Source organism: Jaculus jaculus, chromosome 14, assembly GCF_020740685.1.
Source record: "Jaculus jaculus isolate mJacJac1 chromosome 14, mJacJac1.mat.Y.cur, whole genome shotgun sequence".
Lineage (NCBI taxonomy): Eukaryota > Metazoa > Chordata > Mammalia > Rodentia > Dipodidae > Jaculus > Jaculus jaculus.
In genome coordinates, this window is record NC_059115.1 from 15,710,682 (window position 1) to 15,735,069 (window position 24,388).

Sequence of the window (24,388 nt, forward strand, 5' to 3'; positions counted from 1 at the left end):
GAAAACAGAGACACCAAATTTGGGGATCACTTACCTAGGGATAATTTAGGATACCCCCAACTGCTCATCTTCCCTTTGGGCCCCCATGCAGACTATAAGGTTTTGGAGGACAGTAGACATGAGTCCAGCCAACTCTGGAGATAAAACAAAACACAAGATGATGATGAGGAGGAGAAGGATGATGATGAAGACAATGATGGAGTAGGAGAAGAAAAAAGACAAGAGAGAGGGAGTGGCTCACTGGTTATAAGTGCTTGCTTGCAAAGCCTGCCAGCCCAGGTTTAATTCCCCATTACCCACATAAAGCCAGATGCACAAAGGGGTGCATGCATCTGGAATTCGCAATGGAAAGAGGCCCTGGCATGTCCATGCTAACTGTTCCCCTTCTCTGTTTGCACATAAACAAATAAAAATACTTTTAAAGAGAGAGAGAGAGAGAGAGCCAGGCGTGGTGGAACATCTTTAATCCCAGCATTTACAGGCAGAGGTAGGAAAATCACTGTGACTCTGAGGCCAGCCTGGAACTACAGAGTTAGTTCCAGGTCAGCCTGGGCTAGAGTGAGATCCTATCTCAAACAAACAAAAAAAAAAAAAAAAGAGAGAGAGAGAGATTGAGAGAGAGAGAGAGAGAGAGAGAGAGAGCACTTTGGGAAGCACCTACACTGCCTTTGCTGTTCATCATTATCATCTCCACCATTGCCATCACCGTCATTATTACCATCACTGTCACCATGACCGTCACTGCCATCTTGATCACAGTTATGACCAGCATTCCCACCAAAATCATTGCCACCTGCCAGCCACAGCCACCACCACCATCGCCATCAAGAGCAACCTCACAATCACTATCATCATCATCATCATCACCATCACTGCCGCCTGGACCACCACCGCTATCACCATCATCATCACCATCACCTTCGCCAACAGCACCATCATTAGAATCATAACCATGACTATCTTCACTAACGTGACCATCACCACCACCCGGACTGCCACCATCACCAGAGTCATCATCATCACACCATCACCATCTTCACCAGCCTCACCGTCACTTTTACTATTATCATCACCAACACCACGATCACTACCACTGTTATTCATACCACCACCATCGATATCACTATTAGCACAATTGTGTTCACCACCACTACAATCCTCCCAACCCCATGGTTGCCATCTTTATCATCCTGGCCACCATAATCATCACCACCATCATCTTCATTCATTTTGTTTGTTTGTTTATTAGCCCTTTCCTACCAATCTGGAGCAAGGATGGAGCAGGTGGGTCACTAACCTGCCCTTCTTCTCCACTCCTGAAAAAAACCAAGTGTGGGGATTACTGTGGGATTGCTTCATGGCAAGAAGGACCCTGGACGGGCCTCCTGGGAAATATAAATAAACACACAACAGACACACACACACACACACACACACACACACACACACACACATATAATCTTTTCACAGAGAAGGCTTAAGTGATGATATTGGGGTGACCAGGTCCCCTCCAGGGTTCTTATACTTCCTATCCATCTGTGTGACATTACTCAGCATAGGCATTAGCTGGAAAAATACCTTATAAGGGGTGGAAATCCTTGCATACATTGAAGTAATATTTAATCAGGTTGGAGGAGTTCTTACCCTCCTCAGACCTTACAGAGATGGGAGGGTTCCCGGTACACACAAGCCAGGTTTGTACACAGGTAAACAGATGATAGAAATCAGTCTCTAGGGCTGGAGAGATGGCTTAGCGGTTAAGCGCTTGCCTGTGAAGCCTAAGGACCCCGGTTCGAGGCTCGGTTCCCCAGGTCCCAGGTTAGCCAGATGCACAAGGGGGCACACGCGTCTGGAGTTCGTTTGCAGAGGCTAGAAGCCCTGGCGTGCCGATTCTCTCTCTCTCCCTCTATCTGTCTTTCTCTCTGTGTCTGTCGCTCTCAAATAAAAATAAATTTAAAAAAAAAAGAAATCAGTCTCTAATCTGTGTACAGGTTTTTAAAAACATTCCAGGGCCGGAAAGATTGCTTAGTGGTTAAGGTGCTTGCCTGCAAAGCTTCAGGACCCAGGTTTAATTCCCCAGGACCCACATAAGCCAGATGCACAAAGTGGCACATGCGGCCAGACTCTCCCCACCTTTCAAATAAATAATTTAATATTTAAATTTAAAAATAAAATAAAAACATTCCAGAGCAGTCTGTGAACAGAGAAAGGTTTGTGTCTCAAAGCTGTGACGGTATACAGGTTAGGTAAAAAGCAGGAGGGTCTTTTACCCAAGCGGAGACATGCGTTAGAGCTGAAGGCAGCCTTACACACAGATGTGAAGGGTTTTTTTTTTTTTTTGTTGTTGTTGTTGTTTTTCTGTTTTTTCGAGGTAGGGTCTCACTCTAGCCCAGGCTGACCTGGAATTCACTATGGTGTCTCAGGGTGGCCTTGAACTCACAGCGATCCTCCTACCTCTGCCTCCCAAGTGCTGGCATTAAAGGCGTGCGCCACCACGCCCGGCAGGATTTTTTTTAAATTGATACAAACTGACCATTGCTTGCAAACTGCTTTGTGAATACAGCGACCTTTATACACTGAGGTGAAACTGTTTCATAAGGATAAAGGGATTGCATGTTTCAGAGTGGTATCACAGTATTCCGGGCCCTTATAAGGACGAGGGCGAGGAAGGATCATAGTTTCTCTGCGCAGACCCAGCTCCCTAAATACCAGGCTTGAGCCCCACCAGGCTCCTGCAGGTGGAAACCGGGAGAGGGCGGAGCTTGGGGCCCACCGCCCCGCGCCGCAGTGCCCGCCGTGGCCAGCAGGGGCAGCACCGAGCCTCGGGCCGCGCCTCCCCCTACCCAATCTCGGTCCCCCACTCTCCAGGCTCGCGCTCCCAGGAGCCCCACAGACCCCGCTCGGCCCGCGCCCGGTCCGCCCCGCTGCCCCTCCCCGGGGCCATGGGAGCGCCCCCAGGCTACCGACCCTCAGCCTGGGTGCATCTCCTTCACCAGCTGCCCCGCGCAGACTTCCAGCTCCGCCCGGTGCCCAGCGGGTTCGCGCCCCGTGATCAGGAGTACCAGCAGGTGGGATGGCATGCCAGGCAGGGGCCAGGTCCCCCGGGACCCAGGAGGCTGGGTCACACAGTTCCCGCGTCTTGGTAGAGGGGCTGGACCTGGGACCCGGCCTGGTTTGGATGGGTACACTTGAGGGAGGCAGATGTAGGGGCGCCCTACCTTGAGGTTCCCCCTAAAATCCGCTATGGGAATCAGACCCTTTCCTCCCTAAATAAGGGAGAACTCCTGGGGGCCTGGGTCCAGGAGTCCTGGGGTGGATGGAGGGAGGAGACGGGACCGCTAGCATCTTGGTTTCTGAAACCTGTCTAGGAAGCCAGCCTTCAGGGTCATCTAAGGAAAAGGTCCACTCTTAGGGTCCTAAATAGGGACCCCGCCCCCATAGTTCACGGCAGGTAAATATGTCACAGATTAGGAGGGACAAACGGAGAGGGCCGACCTTGACATGGCGAGCGGGGAGGACTGGGGGTCTGGGGGAGGCAGTGTGGGATGGGGATTGAGATCCTGAAGGGGGGGGGGATTTTAGTGCCAGGGCTGAGCAGAGAAGGTGGTAGGAGGATGCTTCCAGCCTGTCCCAGGACAGAAAGCAGGCAGGTCCTGGGACTCGGGTGAGCAGATGAGGTTGGGTTTGGGGCGCTGCCCTGAGGGTGAGGCTGGTGTGGGAACCTCAGGGAAGCCGAGGTCCCAAGGGATGGGGGCCCAGCCGGGCTGGGGTGAGGGCAAAGAGGGAAAGCGCTGTCCCCTGACCCAGTTTAATTCAGTCCTTGACTTTGAGATTAATGAGGAGAAAGGCCTGGCTGAGCTGGGGGCCCGTGTTGGGGAGGGGTGGGGAGTCTTCGCAGACCCCAGCGTGGGACCTAGCCCAGTCCAGGGGGTCTGTCTGTCGGGGGTTGCTTCTGAGAAAGGGGCCTGGGGTTGGGCGAGCTTAGAGGCAGTGGGGGTTCCCAGAAAAGCAGCAAGGAGTACGTGTGCTGTGTGCTGTCTATTTGGGTCATGGCTGGCACAGACTAAGCGGCTCCTCCCTGCCTACTCCACCGCCCCCTCTCCCCTCCAAATGGGGACCGCCGTGCCCTCCCCCACAGCCGCTTACACAATCGCAACCTCCAGCCGGTCCCCCCACTGCTACGCTCGCGGGGCTTATGGCTCTGGAGTGCTCTCCAGCCGCTGGGGTACCCCCCGGGTCCCATCACCACCGGAGATGCCCAGAGCCCACCCCAGTAGTTAAGCTCACAACCCCGAACACACAGAGTCCCACCCTCGGGCCGTCGCCCTCCAGGGCGATGACCACTGGGGACGCAGGTGGGTACACCAGGAGGAAACCTGTGCCAAGACTGGCAGAGCCCACAGTCATATAGACACACTCAATCTGTACCCACACTCATTTAGACACTCGCCCACATGCACACATTTACGCTCATCCACACACTCACGCACGCGCACATGCACACACATGCTCACACACACTCAGTCTCACACACGCGTGCGCGCGTGCGCGCACACACACCATCTAAGACCACTCATACATGACTCCAGGAACTGTGCGCAGAACACATAAGGGCATGCATGTACAGACATGTTGAACCGAACACCTCACACGCACGCTCAGTGTGCTCTCACCTCATGGAAGGCAGACTGAGCCTTGCACACACTTGTCACACATACGCATGTGGGGGACAGAGGCACATGTGCTGTGGTTTAGGGGAAGCAGCCTTGGGAAATGCAGGCCTGGGCTCCTTGCTGCCTGCCGGGCTGCACCCACGCTGCTGTGTGCCTCCAGTCAAGTCCTGCCCTGTGCGGGCCTTCTGGGCAGACAGGTGAAAGGGATCTGCTGCAAGCCCCTGTCACATGCAGAGTCCTCCTGTGATTTTTTTTCTTGTTTGAGATATGGTCTCCTCTATAGCCCAGGCTGGTCCAACATTCATTATGTAGCTGAGGTTGGCCTCGAACTCCTGGCAATCTTCCTGCATCAGCCTCTGGAGTGCTAGGATTACAAGGTTGCGTCACCACACCTAGCTCAGAGCCCCACTACTCTGCAAGGAATTTCTGGCTGCAAACACCGTCTCTGACCACCCATGTTTGTCTTTGGTTCTCAATACAATTCTGCCCCGGCCTGTGTCTACTTTCCTCTGTGGTTCTTTCTCTGGGCCTCCTTCTGGGCCTCTCTCTTTCTGTCTCTGTCTCCCTCTCCTCTTTTCTCCTCTTCTCTCCTCTTCTCTTCACTCCCTCTTCCTCTCCATCTCTGATTTGATCCTTTGGTGTTGTTTTCTTTTCTTTTCTTTCTTTTTCGATTTTTTTTTTTTTTTTTTTTTTTTGTTTTTCGAGGTAGGGTCTCACTCTAGCCCAGGCTGACCTGGAATTCACTATGGAGTCTCAGGGTGGCCTCGAACTCATGGTGATCCTCCTACCTCTGCCTCCTGAGTGCTGGGATTAAAGGCGTGCATCACCACGCCTGGCCTGGTCTTGTTTTCTTATCTTATATCTGCACCTTTATTTTCCTTGTCTTATCTTTATGGCTGGCTCTCCGCACCTTCTTCCACCTCTCTCACTTTCTCTCTCTCTGCTCTGTCTTCCCTCCCTGTCTCCCATCCCATCTCCGAGCGTTGTGTGCATACACACACACACACACACACACACACACACACACGCTGTCACAGAGCACCCATCCCCAGCAGTGTGGGGTGACAATCTTCATGGAAGTGGGTGTGTGAGCTCAGCAGTAGGAGGGGAATGGATGCCCTGCCTGTCCCTGATCCCACACAGTTCTGGGGGTGTCTCAACAAGGCCTCATTCCAACTGCCTTTCCGTAGCGACAACAAAACTGAGGCTTCTAGCAGGGTGGGCCCCGCCAAAGCTCACACAGCCATCGGAGGATGGAGGGGGGGGGGTCCCCAAGGCTTGAGTCTCCCACCTGGAATCTCCCTGCTGCAACTGGGACCCAAGTCCCAAAGGAACCCCAGCTGCCAGTTTGGGAGGAGCTAGGGAGCCCATCTCTCCCACAGACCTGAAGGCCATCAGAGGTGGGCCAAGGAGGGACTTCTGTGTCTGGGACACGCAGGTCTCCTCTGAGGGCTGTTGTCGCTCCTTCCTCAGGCCTTGTTGCTCGTGGTGGCCTTGGCAGGCCTGGGTCTGGGCCTGAGCCTTGTCTTCATCGCCGTCTACCTCATCCGTTTCTGCTGCTGCCGACCCCCAGAGCCCCCCGGGGCCAAGAGCCCCCCACCTGGAGGAGGCTGCATCACCTGGAGTTGCATCGCTGCCCTTCTCGTGGGCTGGTAATGGGGCCCCAGGGCAGATGGGGAGTGAGGACAGGGCTCCCCAAACCGGCTGTGGGTGTGGGCCAGAGACAGGAGGGACAATCCCGTGGGCATTGACGTGCCTTCCTGCTCGGTGGGCGGAAGGACCGAGGCTTATTGGGGATGGCTTTCTTTAGCGATGACAGTCAGTCCGGGAATAGGGTTGAGTGCTTCGTACTTGTCAGTTTGACCAGTTCGGGTTCTCCTAGGGGAGTGAGATTCTCTCATTGGTCCTCCCTTTCCACATCTGTAAAGTAGGTTTTGCAGTTCCACCCATGCCCTAGTCATAAGACGAGATGAAAAGTGAGCGGCGCCTGGCTCACACGGTTCCTCAGTGAGTGTAAATTAGTGATGTCATTTATTCACTCACCAACTCATTCATTCAGCAACTGAGCACAGCTGCCATGTGCCAGACGCTAAACACACCAGCCTAGGCGTTCTTGTGGCTGAGCCTGCGTCCTGATCACAGAGACAGACCCTCACCAGGCTGTCCAGGGAGCACCTACCCCTCAGCTCCCCGCCCCTCCCTGCCCCTCCTTATTGTCCCAGCTGGACTCAGGGTCACCATGCTTGTTTTTTGAATGATGAAGGCTCAGGGAGAAAGAAAAGGCGATGTTTCAGGTCCATGTGCCTTAAGAGGCAGAGTGGAGTCTCCGACTCAAGTTAAAGGGACTCCACGGCACGCAGGAGAGCCCTCTAGGGGCTTCAGAGTGAATTTATCGCTCACCAAGAGCTGGAGATGCAGTCCAGCCACCTCCATTCACACACACAGCTGGCCTGTGGCAAAGACGAGAGGACTCAGGGTTTGAAGGGGCCACAGGCCTGCTGGGGACCCTATGGGTAGTCAACAGGGGCCCTGTACCCATGTGGTGACTCCTCCAGCCAGCTGGAGGTGTGGCCTGGAGCGCGCTGCCACCCTAACCTGGGCTCTGGGCCATTCTTCGGCACTGTAGGGATAAAAGGCTTGGGTGGTGGGGGGATTGGGGGGGGTGGCTGGGTGCCCTATATCCAAGATGCTTTCTCCTCGGGCCTTCCAGACCGGGGGCGGGTGAGGGAGGTGGACAAAGGCCCCGTGGGGGAGAGACACAGCCCCAGCCCCCGCAGGGCCTGGGAACAAGAGGAGCTTTGTAGAGCTCTGAACAATGGGGCAGCGCACCAGGCCCCCATCCAAGGGAGGGCGGGTAGAGGGCTGCGTACCCTGGGGCTGGGAACTGTGAGGGTGTCAGGCTCTCGCCCCCTTCAATGTGGGGCACACAGTTGGGGAGGGAAGTGGGTCCCCATATTCAAGCCCCACAATGGAGGTCTGTGTGTTGGCTGAGCAGAGGCTGGCGCCGGCCTCCGACTCTCCACATTGTCTTACTCTCCTTCCAGCTGGCCAGATGCCTGGACCCCTGGGATGGGTGGGGGAAGTCTGAGAGCTCCAGGCATCACGCGCCCGCCCCCCCCCCACCCCAGGAAAAAGATGGAGGCTAGGGGCCTCATACTCCTAGGGGTCCCCGGGGGTGGGGGGGCAGAGGAAGGGGACACCTGGGCCCAGAAGGGACAGGTGCTGATGGACCTAAGGACTCCTTAAGACAGGCGCTGTGAATACGGTCAGGAATACAGGAGAAGAGTATGAACTGGTCATTCTTGGAGGCAAAGACCTCTTTTCCGAGGTTGGGCATAATCAGGCTTTTGCAGTGGGGAGGTGTGAGTTAAATGTGGGGGCTCCCGCCTCTCTACCACTCCACCCACTATTAGCATCACAATGACGTTTTTCCCAGCTGGGGGAGTGAGGCCTTCAGGTTACCTTGGCAACTAGTGGGGGGCAAGCTAGAGCTCCTTTTTTTCCCACGGAGGGCTGGACCAATGGGGTGCGAGCAGAGACCGGGATAGGCGGATGTAGACGTGGGGTGGACAAGGTGCCACCTGGAGGGATGGTGGCCTGCAGGGTCCCAGATGGTTGAGATTTCCTCTCCCTCCTCCTCTCAGCGCCAGCATTGGCATTGGTTTCTATGGCAACAGCGAGACCAGTGATGGGGTGTCCCAGCTCAGCTCAGCTCTGCTGCATGCCAACCACACTCTCAGCACCACTGACTACCTGGTGAGGGGGCCAGCCGCTGGCCATTCATACCCTAGAACCATGACCAGACCAAGCCCCACGAGCAGATGTGGTCCCCCACCTAAGAGCAGTGTAAGCCAAACTCAGACTATTCAAACCTAACCCTGCCACCTTGAGCTGGATCTAGACCTGGCTCAAACTCAGACTATAAACTCACATCCAGCCCCAGGCTTGGACTTGAACTTGCAGCCCAAGCCAAAGACCAAACATCAGGAACCCTAGGCCCTTCCAGATGCAAAATGACAGACCATATCTTTAACCAAAATGCAAGCTCAGGGGCCTTGCCCTGAGATCCTGCACCCAGGATTCCAGAAACCTAGGATAATCTGTGACTCTCACCTCAACCTTATATTTCATATCCCGTTGTATGTTTAGGGAATCAGACTTAAGACCCGAGACTCACAACAGCAGATACAGATTTCAGACCTAAGACCCCCTTGACTTAATCCCAAGCCTGGGGCTGGAACCTCTGCCCAGAACTCAAGCTTGTGATCACCCTGCTGGGGACCCTTCTTCCATCCTCATACGCCCCAAACCCCAGATCTCAGATGCCTGACACAGCTCACTTCGGCTTCAGCCTCAGAACCCTGGCCCTCAACACCAGGCTCCTGAAGAGGCCCACCTTAAACCTAAGACCTTGCCCCCTCCGCTAGGTGCTGGAGACAGTGGAGAGACTGGACGAGGCGGTGCGGACAGAGCTGACCACGCTGGAGGAGGTGCTGGCGGAGCGCATGGAGCTGGTGGCTGCAGCCAGGGGGGCTCGGCGGCAGGCCGAAGCTGTGGCCCAGCAGCTTCAGGGACTGGCCTTCTGGCAGGGAGTCCCCCTGAGTCCTGTGCAGGTGGCCGAAGATGTGTCCTTTATGGAGGAGTACCGGTAGGAGAAGGCTTTCCCACACCCTTTAAGCAGAGGCTCTCGCACTGGGTCCCCAGGGGGATGGGTCGGGCAGTGTCCAGAGGGCCGTGTTGGTCACAAATGGAGGAAAGGAGGCCCCTGGCCCCTGGTGAGTGGAGGTCTGAACACTGCTTAACATCCTACAGTGAATAAGATGGCCCCACCATGGACAATGACTCAACTCTCAATGACAAAACACATCGGGTCGTCTTTACAGCCATGTACACTTCCTTGATCCTCTCAGTCCTTTCTTCACTCACTCCTTCAGCAAGTAGCTCCTGCACTCAGTTGCCCCCAGACTAACCCAGTAACAAGCCCACCTTCTGGACTGTCCACATGTCACTTAAGTTCACTGAACAAACCCTTACTTAACACCTGGTGACCGAGGCACATCTCCCAATGGGAACCTCAGCTTCGGGCAGCTAGCTGCTCTTTTTACCCATGCTTCCTTGAAACAAGTTCTTTTCTAGCCCCTGTGCCTCAGTTTTCCCACCTGCAAGTGAGCTTTGTCATAGTGCCAGATCCCCTCATTGGACTGTGGAGAGCGAGTCACTGACCTTGGGTGCTTGAAGCAACCACCGACACACTGACGCAGCAAAGACGTGAGGGCGTGCCAGTTAGGGGCTGACTGAGTAACCAACAGAGGACGTCCTGTCCAGGCAGTCTTCTTCTCACAGGGGCACAAGTAAGGGACAGACTCATGCAGCTGGCTTGGTGGCCCAGGCTTGTTATCTCAGCTACTGAGGAGGCTGAGGCAAAAGAATTAAAAGTTCAAGGCCTGCTTGGGCTATAGAATGAGATCAAGGCCAGCCTGAGCAACTTTCTGAGACTTTCTCAAAATAAAAAATGTAAAAAGAGGGGGGCTAGCGAGATGGCTTAGCCATTAAGTGCTTGCCTGAGGAGCCTAAGGACCCCGGTTCGAGGCTCGATTCCCCAGGACCCACATTAGCCAGATGCAAAGGGGGACACCCACATCTGGAGTTTGTTTGCAATGGCTGAAGGCCCTGGTGTGCCCATTCTCTCCCTCTCTCTCTCCCTCTCTCTCTCTCTCTCTCTCTCCCTCTCTCTCTCTCTCCCCCTCCTTCTCTCTGTCACTCTCAAATTAAAAAAAGAAAAAGAAAAAGTTAGAAAGAGGGGCTGAAGGGATGGCTTAGCGGTTAAGGTGTTTGCCTGCAAAGCCAAAGAACCCAGGCTCGATTCCCCAGGACCCACGTTAGCCAGCTGCACAAGGGGGTGCATGCGTCTGGAGTTCACTTGCAGTAGCTGGAGGCCTTGGTGCGCCCATTCATTCTCTCTCTCTGTGTCTCTCCCTCTTTCTCTGTCAAATTAAAAAAAAAAAAAAGTAGGAAGAGGGTTGAGGAAGTAGTAGAGCTCCTGCTTAGAATCCAGTGAGGGGCTGGCATGGCTCAGAGATAGAGAACTTGTCTGGAATCCACAGTGGGGGACTGAGGGTGTGGATCAGAGGTAGAGCACTTGTTTAGAATCCACAGTGGGGAGCTGGGGGTGTGGATCAGAGGTAGAGCACTTGTTTAGAATCCACAGTGGGGGGCTGGGGGTGTGGATCAGTGGTAGAGCACTTGTCTAGAGTCCACAGTGGGGGGCTGGGGGTGTGGATCAGTGGTAGAGCACTTGTCTAGAATCCACAGTGGGGGCCTGGGGGTGTGGCTCAGAGGTAGAGCACTTGTGAGAATCCACAGTGAGGGATGGGGGTGTGGCTCAGAGGTAGAGCTCCTGTCTAGAGTCCACAGTGAGGGGCTGGGGTCGTGGCTCAGAGGTGGAGCACTTGTCTAGAGTCCACAGTGAGGGCCTGGGGTCGTGGCTCAGAGGTGGAGCACTTGTCTAGAATCCACAGTGAGGGCTGGGGTCGTGGCTCAGAGGTGGAGCACTTGTCTAGAATCCAGAATGAGGGCTGGGGGTGTGGCTCAGCAGTAGAACTTGCTTAGAGTCTGCCAGTGAACTAGAGGTATGGCTTTCTGGTAAATCACTTGCCTAGCATGAGTGAGGCCCTAAATTCAATCCACCCATATCACACCTGTGCACACACACACACAAAAGAACAAAATATATTGTCTATAGTGTGGTAGATATGAGAGCTTTGAAGAAAATTAAGCAGGACAAGTGGTTTACATCAGGGGCATCTGGAAAAGCTACACTAAGAGGTATGATCCAGCCCAGCATGGTGACACATGCCATTAATTCCAGCACTCGGGAGGCAGAGGTAGGAGGATCCCTGTGAGTTTGAGACCAGCCTGGGACTACAGAGTGAGTTCCAGGTCTGCCTGGCTAGAGTGAGACCCTACCTCAAAAACAAACAAACACACAAAATGGGTGGTGGTGGTGTGAGTGAGAACACAGAACAGGGTCGAAGACAGCCACCCTTCCCAGCAGCAGCAAGCAAGGCTTTCCTCATTTCTTCAGTACTTATAGTTATCTCATGACTTCTTTCGTTCAGCCACACCCCCTGGGGCAGTGCCCTGAGATAAGAGGCTGAGAGGTGCAGCTTGGGTCCTGAATTGCTCCTTGGTGCAGAACACCAAGCGTGTAACAGTGTTAGCAGTGGGTGTATAATGGCGTGCCGGACCACAGAAGGCAGGACGATCTGGGTCCAAGGGTACTAGGTTCTGTGTCACAGCCAAGCCCAGGGCCATGTGAGCTTGAGCCTCAGGCAGGGGAGGCTGTGAGGGCAATACCAGGTGGACGCACCACGGTGAGACTTCCCTGGTGCTTTATAATCCCTCAGCAAACACATCAGGGCCATGAGGCAAAGTGTAAGGGAAGCAGTGAGGGTCAGGGCTCTAGGACTCCATCCACTGCTATGTGGCGACCACTGTGAATTACACCAATTCTTGGCACTTCCAATGGGCCAGGCACTGTGGGAGCTTCCTGTGCCACCTCCCCTGTAGTCCTGGCAAGTTACTCATTTAGATATGCAATGCCATTTAAAAGGCCCTTGGGCTGGTGGGGGGGGGCATAGCTCCGTGGTTCAAGGCGCTTGCTTGCGAAGTCTGTTGGCTTGTGTTCTATTCCTCAGCACCCACGTAAAGCCAGATGTAAAAGGTTTCGCATGTATCTGGAGTCTGTTTGCAATAGCACGAGGCCTTGGTACACCATACACAATATATGTTCAAAGAAATGAGAATAAAACTTATATAAAAATAGGGCTGGAGAGATGGCTTAGCAGTTAAAAGACACTTGCCTGCAAAGCCAAAGGACCCTGGTTTGATTCCCCAGGATCCGCAGATGCACAAGGTGGTGCATGTGTCTGGAGTTCATTTGTAGTGTCTGGAAGACCTGGCATGGCCATTTTCTTTCTGACTGCCTCTCTCCTTTTCCCTTTCTCTCTCTCTCTCTCTCTCTCTTTCTTTCTCTCTCTCTGTCTCATAAATAAATTGTATATATATGGCTGGAGATATGGCTTAGCAGTTAAGGCACTCGCCTGCGAAGCCTAAGGATCCAGGTTCGATTCTTCAGGTCCCATGTAAGCCAGATGCACATGGTGGCACATACATTTGGAGTTCATTTGCAATGGCTAGAGACCCTGGCATGCCCATTCCTCTCTCTCTTTCTCTCTCTCTCTCTCCATGTCTGTTTCTCTCTAATAAATAAATAAAAACAAAAAGTTTTTAAAATATATAAAATAAAGCCCCTTATTAGCAGCCTAAGTAACATTACCTGGGCCCACAAAGATACTGTTCTAAGACTTTTACATGTATTCGCTCATGCACCTGGCAGCAAACCTTTTGAAATTTATACTGCCAAGTTCCCTACATTATAGGTAGGGAAACTGAGGCATGGAAATTACCCAGCTAGTTGAGACCCAGACACCATGTCCCTGAGATATGCAAAGACGTCTTGGGCACCTAACACTCGGCAGGGCTGGGCTGGGGACCCTGCTCAAAGGTCAATGCAAGTAGTGCCCATGTTCACAGAGTTCCTGTATGGCCCACCCAAGTTGTCACAAACGCCAACTCCAGAACTTGTGCTCCAGACCCCTCCAATGCTTCATGTGCCCCACGACATTTCACAGACGAGCCCTTTGTGGCTCAGAACTGGGGGGGGGGGGGGAGGGTGGCAGGGAGGCTGCAAGGCCAGGCTGGGCTGGGGCGAATCTTGGTACTGCTGGCCTCTTGAGACTCATTATCCTCTTGCCCTTTCTGCCTGCAGGTGGCTGGCTTATGTCCTTTTGCTTCTCCTGGAGCTCCTGGTCTGTTTCTTCACCCTCTTGGGCCTGGCGAAGCAGAGCAAATGGCTGGTGGCCGTGTGAGTCCACACACTGCATACAGGGAAGCGACCCGTTGCTAGCCTTCTCTGGGTTCTTGCTGTTCCAAGCACTTCCCTGACACAGGATCCCATTCAGTGTCATAATTCATATATACTGGGCCCAGGCTAGGAGGGATGAGAGAGGTGAGGCCTAAAGTAGCCCCTGACGGGTAGGGGGTGGGTGGCCAGCAACAGGCGAGCATTGCATGAAATGTACCAAAATCATGAGAAATACACTGGTCATTAGGCTGATTGCTGGTAACTACTGAAGACAGGACCTATTACCTCCTTCGGTTTCCATAACAATCTCATAAATAAAGAAGGTCCTAGAAGGTTCCCTGCATGGCAGGTGAGGTGCCTGAGGTGCCCTGTGGACCCACACTTATTGAATAGCTCACTCTGTGAGCCACGTACTCTTGGCACTTCATGATATCCCTTGGCACCCTCACAGTCCACCTCCAGGGTAGATACATTTTCCTCCTTGGTTAAGAGAGAAAGGGAACTGAAGTTCAGAGAGTCTGAACTACTTGGTAAAGGTCATGCAGTATGAGAGGGCAGGCACTTGGACTCAAATCCACCGAGCCAAATCATTGGATTCTTAGTTTCTTGTTAGAATTATACTTTGTTAAACTGGGCGTGATGTGCACGCCTTTAATCCCAGCACTTGGAGAGGCAGAGGTAGAAGAATAGTCATGAGTTTGAGGCCACCCTGAGACTAATAGTGAATTCCAGGTCAGAGAGACCCTAACTCGAAAACCACACACACAAAGAATTGTACCTTGTTAATGAACAGGCACACAAGTGTGGGTTTTGGTCAGCTAATCATTAGAAGAGTCCTTCCCCACCTTTGTCCAGGGCGAGGGTGGTTGTATGGCTTCACTTGCTCCCATGGTCTGTGTATTCCCACTGGGGAAGAGATACAGACACTGCAGTCATCCCCACGCTGAGGCTTGAAAATTGGTAAAAACACACCAGGCAGAGAAAGTACACAGTGAAGGCCAAGTCTTTCCAGTTTATACACAGCTGACCCTCCAACTCCAGCTTCCTCCCCCACCTCCAGCCCAGGGAAGAAGGCCTCTTCGGGATCTTAGCTCAGGAAAGGCGGTCCCTGTGGGTGGACCTGGGAGCTGGTTTGGGAAGTACTGGGCTTTACAGAATTAAAGCCCAAGAACTGAGCCCAAAGGTGGACAGTGACCTGTCAGGGTCCAGGAGAGGCAGAATAGAGCAGAGCGGGGATACAGCCTTCCTGATCTACCAGCCCGGATCCTTCCTCCCCTTCTCCTCTCCATTGTTTGACTGCAGCAGCCATGGACCTAGCGTCTCACCCCTCTGCCCCTGACTCTGATCCTCTAGGCTCCAGAAGTTAGTGGGGACAATGGTGGGCTGTGATGGGATTCGGAGTGTGGGAAGAGGCAAGGCAGGATGATTAAAGGCCCTGAATTCAGCCCCTCGTCCCGTTCTAGGATGACCACCATGAGTTTCCTGGTACTAGTCCTGAGCTGGGGCTCCACGGGCCTGGAGGCAGCCACAGCCATGGTGAGTGCGTTCACAGGGTCTGCACCTGCCGCCTGAATCCAGGGGTGGGTATGACCCAGTTAATGCCCTAACTACTCAGAGGAAGGTCGCTGTTGTAGTCAGATTCACATTGCTGGGAAGAGCATCCAAACCAGACATAGTTTAGGAAAGGAAGGGATTTATTTCAAGCTCACAGATCCAAGGGGACATTCCATCAGCAGCAAAAGAAGCTGGTTCCATACATCTAAGCAGAGAGAGAGAGGGAGAGAGAGAGAGAGAAACTGCAGTAGGCAAACACCAAAAGCAACAAGCACAAAATGGCAAGCAAGCAGCAGGGGCCCAGGCAGCCTCAAACCTCCCTGAATACCTACCTTTGGGCTGGAAATCAGATGCACCCCTAAACACACCTTAGGTCTGGACCCCAGGATCTCACCTCCAATGACACCTCCTCCAGCTTAGCCAGCTGGAGACAAGCTTTAATAAAACACACAAGTCTATGGGGGACATACATTTAAACTACGACAGACATAGAGGACGCTGTCACAGTTCTGGTGTTCAGGCGTAATTTGCTGGAAACTTATTGGGGCAAGGACTGAGGTCTGGACACCTGGGTATAAGGGGAGAAGGCTGGGGTATGGAACCCTTGGTCTGAGGGAGGAGGGCTGGGTCCTGGACCCCTGAGTCCTGTGGGAGTGTAGAAATTGGAAGTTTCTGGTCTGATTCCCTCCTGCTTTCTCCCTCAGGGCCTCAGTGATTTCTGCTCTAACCCAGACACCTATGTGCTGAACCTGACCCAGGAGGAGACCGGGCTCAGCTCAGGTAATTTCCACAAGTCTCTGCTTTCCTCCCGCCTCCCAGTGTCCAGTCCATCATGGGATACAAAGCCCCCTCTCAGCACCAGTCTTGGCAGGGTGGGATCAAAATGTAGGTGTGAAGCCAGGCGTGGTGGCACACACCTTTAATCAAAGCACTCAGAGGCAGAGGTGGGAGGATCGCTGTGAGTTCGAGGTCACCCTGAGACTACATAGTGAATTCCAGGTCAGCCTGGGCTGGAGTGAGACCGTACCTCAAAACGATAAAACAAAAGGTAGATGTGAGGGGCCTCAGGGATGAGAGGGCTTAACTTTAAAGAAAACAGGGAGGCAGGGTGATGGCTCAGCAGTTAAAAGCACTTGCTTACAATGCCTGAAAGCCAGATGCACAAAGTGGCACATGCATCTGGAGTTCATTTGCAGTGGCAGGAGGCCCTGGTGTGCCCATACTCACTCTGTCTCTCAAAAGATAAATAAGTTTTTAACATATTTTACTTATTGGTTTATTTGAGAGAAAGAAGCAGAGAGAGTGAGAGAGAATGGGCATGCCAGGGCCACCAGCCACTGTAAAAGAACTCCAGATGCATGCGTCCCCGTGTGCATCTGGTTTACGTGGGTCCTGGAGAGTGGAACTGGGATCCTTTGGCTTTGCAGGCAAATGCCTTAACCGCTAAGCCATCTTTCCAGCCCATAATTTTTTGAAGAAGAAAACAAAGGAGCATAATAGTTCAGTCAGCTTAGTCTGCTGTGGGTAGAACAGAGGAGATGAGAGAACTGGGGTTGGTGGCACACACCAGTAATCCCAGTACTAAAGAGACTGTGCAGCCGGGCGTGGTAGCGCACGCCTTTAATCCCAGCACTCGGGAGGCAGAGGTAGGAGGATCGCCATGAGTTCAAGGCCACCCTGAGACTACACAGTGAATTCCAGGTCAGCCTGGGCTAGAGTGAAACCCTACCTCAATAAATAAATAAAAATAAAGAGACTGTGAGCTGGAGGACTGGGGTGTTAAGGCTAGTTGACTCTGCCCCACAGTGAAATCCTGTCTCAAGAAAACAAAGGAGGGGAAGAGTACGGGCAGCAGGAGAAGAAAGAGTAGAGGATAGGAGAGAGGAGCAAAGGAATGAAGGAAGGATGGGGATGAGAGACGATCAAGTCTTTGGGACCCCAAGTCCTGACTCCTTTGTCCTTCCCCAGCACGAGCCGGGGCCCAGGCTCACAGCGTGCTCCTCTCTCCTTCTCTCCATAGACATCCTGAACTATTATTTCCTGTGCAACCAAGCGGTCTCCAACCCTTTCCAACAGGTGAGGGCTTGGGCAGGGGAAATGGGCGGTCAGGACACAGTGAGTGTGGACCCTCGCGGGAGGGGGCGGAGGTGGGGCTGGAGCTGGGGCCGCCGAGTTCTGCAGGAAGGGAGGGGTGGAGGGCGCAGGGGCTCTGTGACAGGGCGGGGGGGTCCAGCCGTGGTCCTCCTCCCTCCGGTCTTCCCGCAGAGGCTGACACTGTCCCAGCGAGCTCTGGCCAACATCCACTCCCAGCTGCAGGGCCTGGAGCGAGAAGCTGTCCCCCAGTTCCCTGCAGCACAGGTCCTGAGGTCGAGGGCGGTGGGGGAGGAGGGACACCGAACCTGTGGGGTGCAAGGCGGGCTAGAGGGGACAGTACGGAGGAACTAGCTTTCTTGGTGGGCTGAGCTGTAGAGCTAAGCGGGTCTGGGATGCTGGGCTGTGGACTGTGGGTGGGGCCCACCGAAGGGCGGCTTAACAGAACTGAGCAGCCTTTCTCGGGGCGAGTCCCCACGGCGTGGGTGGAGCCGGCGGGGGCCGGGGCCCACGGAGCTCGGCTGCTCTCCTTGGGGTTGGGGGCTCCTGTGTCGTGGGCGGGCCTGAAGGGAGGGCTGGGCTGAACCTCGAGGTGTGCTGACCTAGTCGGTACCCAGGATAACTGTCCCCTCCCTCCCGACGCAGAAGCCACTGTTGTCGCTGGAGGAGACCCTGAATGTGACCGAGGGAAACTTCCACCAGTTGGTGGCGCTGCTGCACTGTCGTAGCCTGCACAAGGTGTGTCCCTCTCTGTTGTCCCTCCCTGGGGGGGGGGGGGCCTGTCTCAGCCCACCTGGGGTCCTCCTTCCTCTCTTCACACACTCCCCGCTGCCCCTGAGAACCTGGCTCTGTTACCTCTCTGTGTACGCTTTCTATCACGCACTCTTGCAATTGCCTATCACCCACCACCCACCACGAATCGTCTTTATGCCTTCCTGCTTCCCTTACCCCTCACTCCCCACCTCTCCTTCCTTGTCTTCCACCCTCTCCTCTCCTCCTGAAGGCTGCTCAGCCTCATAAGCCCTGCAGTGGCAGACCCCCAGTTTCCCAGGATGACTCCCCCTTGATGTGGGGGAGGCAGTGGAGCCCCAGAGTGGGCTCAGCTCTGGGCCATAGGGCCACAGGGCAGCATCTCTTCTTTCCCCCAGTTGTATGGTGAGGAGAGACACCTCCTTCAAGGAACAAACTTGAGGACTGTGAAGAAAGGGATCCTTACAATACTAGCACTTGTCCTAAAATCGAGACCTGTTTTCCCTGGCCAAGGCCTCCCGTGGAGATACCCTCCATACACAGGGGTCTTACCTTGCACATGGCTCTGGGCGGCGCACGGTGCTAACTCACTGACTCCCGCAATAACAGCAAGGAGGAACTTTTTGTCCAGTACAGAGAATTGAACCTAGGGCCTCAAGCTTGCTAGGCAAGAGCGTTACCATTGAGCTATGTCCCCAGCCTTTAAAATATATACATTGAATAGAGGCAGAGTTTCACTTATTGCCCAGGTTCCTCGTTGGCCTTGAATTTGAACTTACTCTGTTAGCCCAGACAGGCCTTAAATGAATCAACACACACACTTCCTCTCCCTCTCTCTCCCTCTCATTTTTATTCAAGGCAGGGTCTCACTCTACCTTCTAGCCCAGGCTGACCTGGAACAAGCCCAGCATGCGCTCTTATTACTCCCATCTTGCAGACCCAAAAGATGGGAGAAGACAGTGGAGGGACTTGCCCAGGAAACAGGGACCTCACGCAAGGCACCGAGGCACCCTTGGCCTCCATTGCTAAGCACTGCCAGTCTTTCTCTTCCTCAGCTGAAAAACTCTTCGTCCATCCACCCCAAGGCCCTACCGCAGCTCAGACCAGAGGGCACACATCTCCTGCCCCTAGTCTGCCCTGGTGACAAGCAGGCAGATTCAGCCTTGGATTGCCCTTTGGAATGTTTGCCCACACAATTTAGGGAGGGCCACAGGGTAAAACACTATTTGCTGAATACCTGAAGCTTTGAATTAGTGGGGCATCCAGAGTTTGATCTGACCCATCAGTAACAGCTCCAAGAAGGTGACAAGGGACACTGGGTGGATATCTAGAGTTCTTCCCTTTCACACAAGGGTATGCTGGAACCCCAACTCTGCTCTGTGGCCCATGCAGAAACTAGATTTCAAGTCTTGTCCCAAGAACTCTGTGAAGGGAGGGTTGATGGGTGCGAAAGTCTGCCCTTCGCTGGTAAACCATGTGGTCCTGGGCCTTGAATTTTCATCTGGGCCTCAGTTTTGCCATATATTAAAATTAGGGGAACTGGAAAAAAATGTAAATCAAAAAGCCAGGTGTAGTGGCACACCCTTTAACCCCAGCACTCAGGATGCAGAGGTAGGAGGATTGCTGTGAGTTTGAGGCCACCCTGAAACTACATAGTGAATTCCAGTTCAGCCTGGGCCAGAGTGAGAGCTTATCTTGAGAAAACCAACAACAACAACAACAATAATAATAATAGGAAGATGGGTCAGTGATTAAAGGTGTTTGCTTGCAAAGCCTACCAGCCTAGATTCAAGTCCCAAGCCACCTGTGTAAGCCAGAAGCAAAACATGGTACAAGGTTGTGGTGTTTGTTTGCAGCTGCAAGAGATCATGATATGTGAAAACATATGTACAAATAAATATTCCAAAAAGTTATAAGGAGAGCCGGCGGTGGTGGCGCACACTTTTAATCCCAGATCTGGGGAGGCAGAGGTAGGAGGCTCGTCGTGAGTTCAAGGCCACCCTGAGACTACACAGTAAATTCCAGGTCAGCCTGAACTAGGGTGAAACCCTACCGTGAAAAACCAGAGTGATAATTATGATAAAAACAACAAATTATGGACAAGGGACACTGGGATAAGGAGGAAGGCAGGTAGGTTCTGGAACCTCAGAGTCTTGGTTTTGGTCTCAGCTCTGTCCCTCTCAGGCCGTGTGGTCACTCTGGACAAGTGGCTTGGCCCAGGCTAGGTTTCAACTTCTTGCTCCTGCTGCCAAAGGCAGCAGCGTGAGGGGCATTGATCTCTGCTTTGTGAGGCTCTATGGAGGAAGAATGAAACGGCGTTGTGTGTATGCCTGACACTCTTCAAACACAGCCCTCTGTTGCTCTGGCAGGCTCCACTGCCATACTGCATTGGCTCAGTAGTAGGCACCCCCTCCCACAACGCCCCTCCCCCTACACACACCTCACTCGAGTGCATGAGCCAGAAAGTCAGGATGACCCTGGCCCCTTGGCCTCAACTTCCACTCCATCCTGCCTTCAAGTTCTCTCTCTCCTTCTCTGAAATCCATCTGGACCCCAGCCACTGCTCACACAGGCGCTCACTGCCACAGACTCGGCCCGCATCACCTGCTGCCCATGACTACAGTACACTTTTTCCTGTCCCCTCTTGTTCATCCCATCTGTCCAACGACAGCTGGCGATCCTTTCACCGTACAATCGGATCAAATCTTCTGCTTAAAACCCTCCAGTGAGTTTCACTGCACATGGATTAAAAACCCAGTTCCTGACCCTGACCTAGAAGAGCCTGCTTGGCCAGTCCTGCACGCATGTCTCTGGCCTTAGCCCTTTGACCTCTCAGTCCACATCAGACCAGCCGCCCGCTGATGACCAGAGGTTCCTTGTACCTCTCTCATGTCATGTAGTCTCTGTCCAGCACAGCCTTTACACCCTCCTATCCCACAAACTCACTGTCCTCTGAAATTATCCCACTGGACCTGTCTAATAGTACTGGGAACATGCCTGGCACCTAGGGGACTCCCAGTCCATCCCCATAGAGTGAACTGACTGCGCATTGGCTGTGCAGCTGGGCTTAGGGTCTTGCTCTAGCCCTAGCTGACCTGGAATTAGTCTCAGGCTGGCCTCAAACTCATAATGATCCTCCTACCTCAGCCTCCTGAGTGCTGGGATTAAAGGTGTGCACCACTACACTGGGCAATTTTTTTTTTCTCTTTAAAATTTAAAAAAAAATTTTTTTTTAAATTTATTTGAGAGCGACAGACACAGAGAGAAAGACAGATAGAGGAAGAGAGAATGGGCCCGCCAGGGCTTCCAGCCTCTGCAAACGAACTCCAGACGCGTGCGCCCCCTTGTGCATCTGGCTAACGTGGGACCTGGGGAACCGAGCCTCGAACCGGGGTGCTTAGGCTTCACAGGCAAGCGCTTAACCGCTAAGCCATCTCTCCAGCCCTCTCTTTTAAGTTTTTATTAGCATTTTCCATGATTATTAAAAAAAATATCCCATGGCAATTCCCTCCCTCCTCCCCCATAATTTAAAAAATTTTTATTAGAGACAGGAAGAAAGAATTGAACCTGGGAAATTGAACTGGGGTCCTTAGGCTTCATAGGCAAGTGTCTTAACTGCTAAGCCACCCCTCCAGTCCATGAGATATAATTCTTTTTTTTTTTTAATTTTTAAAGTTTGATTTATTTAAGAGAGAGACAGAAAGAAAGAAAGAATGGGCATGCCAAGGTCTCTAGCCACTGCAAACGAACTCCAGGTGCATTGTGCATCTGTCTTACGTGGGTACTGGGGAATTGAACCTGGGTCCTCAGGCTTTGGAGGCAAGTGCCTTAACTGCTAAGCCACCTCTCCAGCCCCTGTGAGGTATAATTCTAAGTGTCATGCTAAGCCAGAGTTTTGGGGACCAAGGGGATAGTCGGCAACATGTGGAGACATGACCGTCACCCCTTCAGGAAAGGGGCTGCTGGCATGCAGTCGGTGTAGGCCAGGGACACAGCGCGACACCCTACAACATATAGCCGAGACCCTCCAGCTCAGTCTAGAAACATCCAAGGGAGCAAGCCAAGGCAGGTCTGTAGCAGGTGGGATGAGGCAGCGACGCAAGAGGCTCACCCACCAAGAGTGTAGGGAGGACCATTCTCTGGGTGCTGTGGAGTCCCGGGTCCGCTCTGCATGGGGTGGAGGGGACTGTGGTGAGATGGGGTAGGGTTCGGGGCTGCAGTTCAGCAAACACCTGGGCTGGAAGCAGGCGCATCACGCAGACATGCCTACATTCAGGACAGCCCTTTGACAGGGGCTGGGTGCTGAAGGCTCTGGTGACTGGTTCAGTAGCACACAGCCTGCCAGACAGGGGGCCCTGTGTGCCAAGTGCTTTGACGCTCACTGTCTGCCCCAGGACTACAGTGCGGCCCTGCGTGGCCTGTGCGAGGACGCCATGGAGGGTCTGCTTTTCCTGCTCCTCTTCTCCCTCCTGTCTGCCGGGGCCCTGGCCACCACCCTCTGCAGCCTGCCCCGTGCCTGGGCCCTCTTTCCGCCCAGGTCAGAAGGGGAGAGAGGGCAGGGTCCCCGGGGAGGGGACAGGAGGCAGCGCCCAGGGCCACTGGTGGGAAGGGGGTGGCCTCCTGATGGGTCCCCATCCTGCTTCTTTGCCGCTCCCCACACTTCACCTCAGTGATGACTATGAGGACACAGATGACGACGACCCTTTCAACCCTCAGGTACGGACTTGAGTCTGCAGGGGGCGAGGGGGGCAGAACTTGGATCTCGGGGCCTGAAGGAGGAGGGCTTGGGTCTGGACTCCTAGTTTTGAGAGGGAGGGCTGAGTCCTGAACCCCAGGATCTGAGGGAGGAGAGCTAGGTGGGTCTTGGACACCTGGGTTCAAGATAGAAAGGAGGGGTTCTAGACCCTCGGGTCTGAGGGTAGAGGTGGGAGTCTGAACCCCTGGGGGTCTGAGGGAGAAGGGCTGGGGTCTTAGACACCTGGGTCTAGGGAGGAGGGAGGCTCACAGTACCTGCTAGATTCCCATTTTATGTCCTGTCTCGTGTCACCTTGGCAGGAATCCAAGCGTTTTGTGCAATGGCAGTCTTCCATCTGAGCCCCTCCTCCCTGCCAACCCAGAGCCTGCCTCCCCTCTTTGGTGAGCTTTCATGACAAGCAGGCCTAAGCCCTCCCCTCTATCACTTGGGGTGCTCTCATAATGGGTGGGTTGAGCACAAGGGAAGGGGAGACCTCTCCTCCCCATGCCAGCGCCTCTTTCTGCCTCTCTAAAGCTCCTTTCCTGGTGGCTGGAGGAGGCCTCACTAACCCAACCTGACTGGGCTGACCATTAACACTACTGGCCACGGACACTTCACCCAGGATGGCCTCCTGCCTGGGCCCTAGTGCTCTCCCATTGGTCCTTAAGTCCTGGAGGCAGCAGAGCAGGGGCCGGAGCTGGCTGGGAAAGAGGCAGCTGTGTGTCATTCACCCCTGGCTGCCAGTCCTGCCCTTGGAGGGACAGAGGTGGGGGCAGGGGCATAGATTCCCTCTGCCCCTTGCCACATCCCAGTGTTCTCAACGTGTGACACTAACTTGGAAAGGGGTTGATTTGAAATAAAAGGAAAGACTTTATTTTACAAGCAGCCAGGTCCTTCTCATTTCTCCCCTCTCAAGGGGAGGCTGGTCCTGGCTGGGCTGGGGCTGACAGGAAATTCTCTTCTTGTCTAGCTCAGCACAGCTAGAGTTCTAAAAGTTGTAGGCGTCCTAGAACTAGATCTAAACATGTGTGTCCAAAGGACTGAAGTTAATCTTCAAGTGTGTGTGAAATGTACGAGGTGTTTGGGAGGAGAAACTCTGTGAGATCTACTTGGCTTTCCTTCAGTCCAACAAATAAATACTAAATATGTACCAGTGAGGGACAGAAGTCTTGTGGGAGACATTAGAAGACCACTTGCACGTGTACAGCCAGATGGCGTGTAGGGGAGAACTGTAAGCAAGAAATCAAAATCCAGAGGGGAAAAGATAAGGTATTCAGTGATCGTTTAAAATTACAGTATATCGTAAAGTCAAAAGGTACAATGTGGAATAATGTGTGTATGTTACTTTTAAAAATATGGCAAAGAAATATATGATCCTTAATAAACATCATCTGCAAAAGCTTCCATTTTATCTAAGAAAAAGACAACTGGATTTTAAAATGAGCACCTGAAGCTGGGCGTGGTGGTGCACGCCTTTAATCCCAGCCCTCAGGAGGCAGAGGTAGGAGGATCAGCATGAGTTCGAGGCCACCCTGAGACTTCATAGTGAATCCCAGGTCAGCCTGGGCTAGAGTGAGACCCTACCTCATATAAACAAAACAAAACAAATAAGCACCTGAGATGAACATTCAACGAAGGAAACCCCCAAAGCCTGTGAAC

The 24,388-nt window shown here is 53.4% G+C and overlaps 1 protein-coding gene across 2 annotated transcripts; it reads left to right on the forward strand.

The window, feature by feature from the left end:
• The first annotated feature begins 2,870 nt into the window (after positions 1-2,870).
• Ttyh1 (tweety family member 1) lies at positions 2,871-24,140 on the forward strand. 2 transcript variants are annotated; one of them, XM_004671555.2, is made up of 14 exons: positions 2,875-3,068; positions 6,147-6,325; positions 8,318-8,429; positions 9,101-9,321; positions 13,504-13,599; positions 15,063-15,135; positions 15,858-15,933; positions 17,174-17,229; positions 17,419-17,511; positions 17,890-17,982; positions 22,389-22,531; positions 22,665-22,710; positions 23,050-23,130; positions 23,264-24,140. In XM_004671555.2, the coding sequence occupies exons 1-13, from the start codon at positions 2,943-2,945 to the stop codon at positions 23,086-23,088; spliced, it is 1,353 nt and encodes a 450-aa protein (XP_004671612.1). In that variant the 5' UTR covers positions 2,875-2,942; the 3' UTR covers positions 23,089-23,130; positions 23,264-24,140. The 2 variants fall into 2 exon arrangements, with proteins under 2 accessions (XP_004671611.1, XP_004671612.1); XM_004671554.3 differs by lacking the exon at positions 22,665-22,710 and having other exon boundaries at positions 2,871-3,068.
• The last annotated feature ends 248 nt before the right edge of the window (positions 24,141-24,388 follow it).

What these genes read in the sequence shown, in the direction of transcription:
- Ttyh1 (XM_004671554.3), top strand. Translation starts at nt 2,943, where the DNA reads ATGGGAGCGCCCCCAGGCTACCGACCCTCAGCCTGGGTGCATCTCCTT. An exon ending in TCAGCACCACTGACTACCTG is followed by an intron (nt 8,430 to 9,100) that starts GTGAGGGGGCCA and finishes CCCCTCCGCTAG; the next exon opens with GTGCTGGAGACAGTGGAGAG. An exon ending in TCTCCAACCCTTTCCAACAG is followed by an intron (nt 17,230 to 17,418) that starts GTGAGGGCTTGG and finishes GTCTTCCCGCAG; the next exon opens with AGGCTGACACTGTCCCAGCG.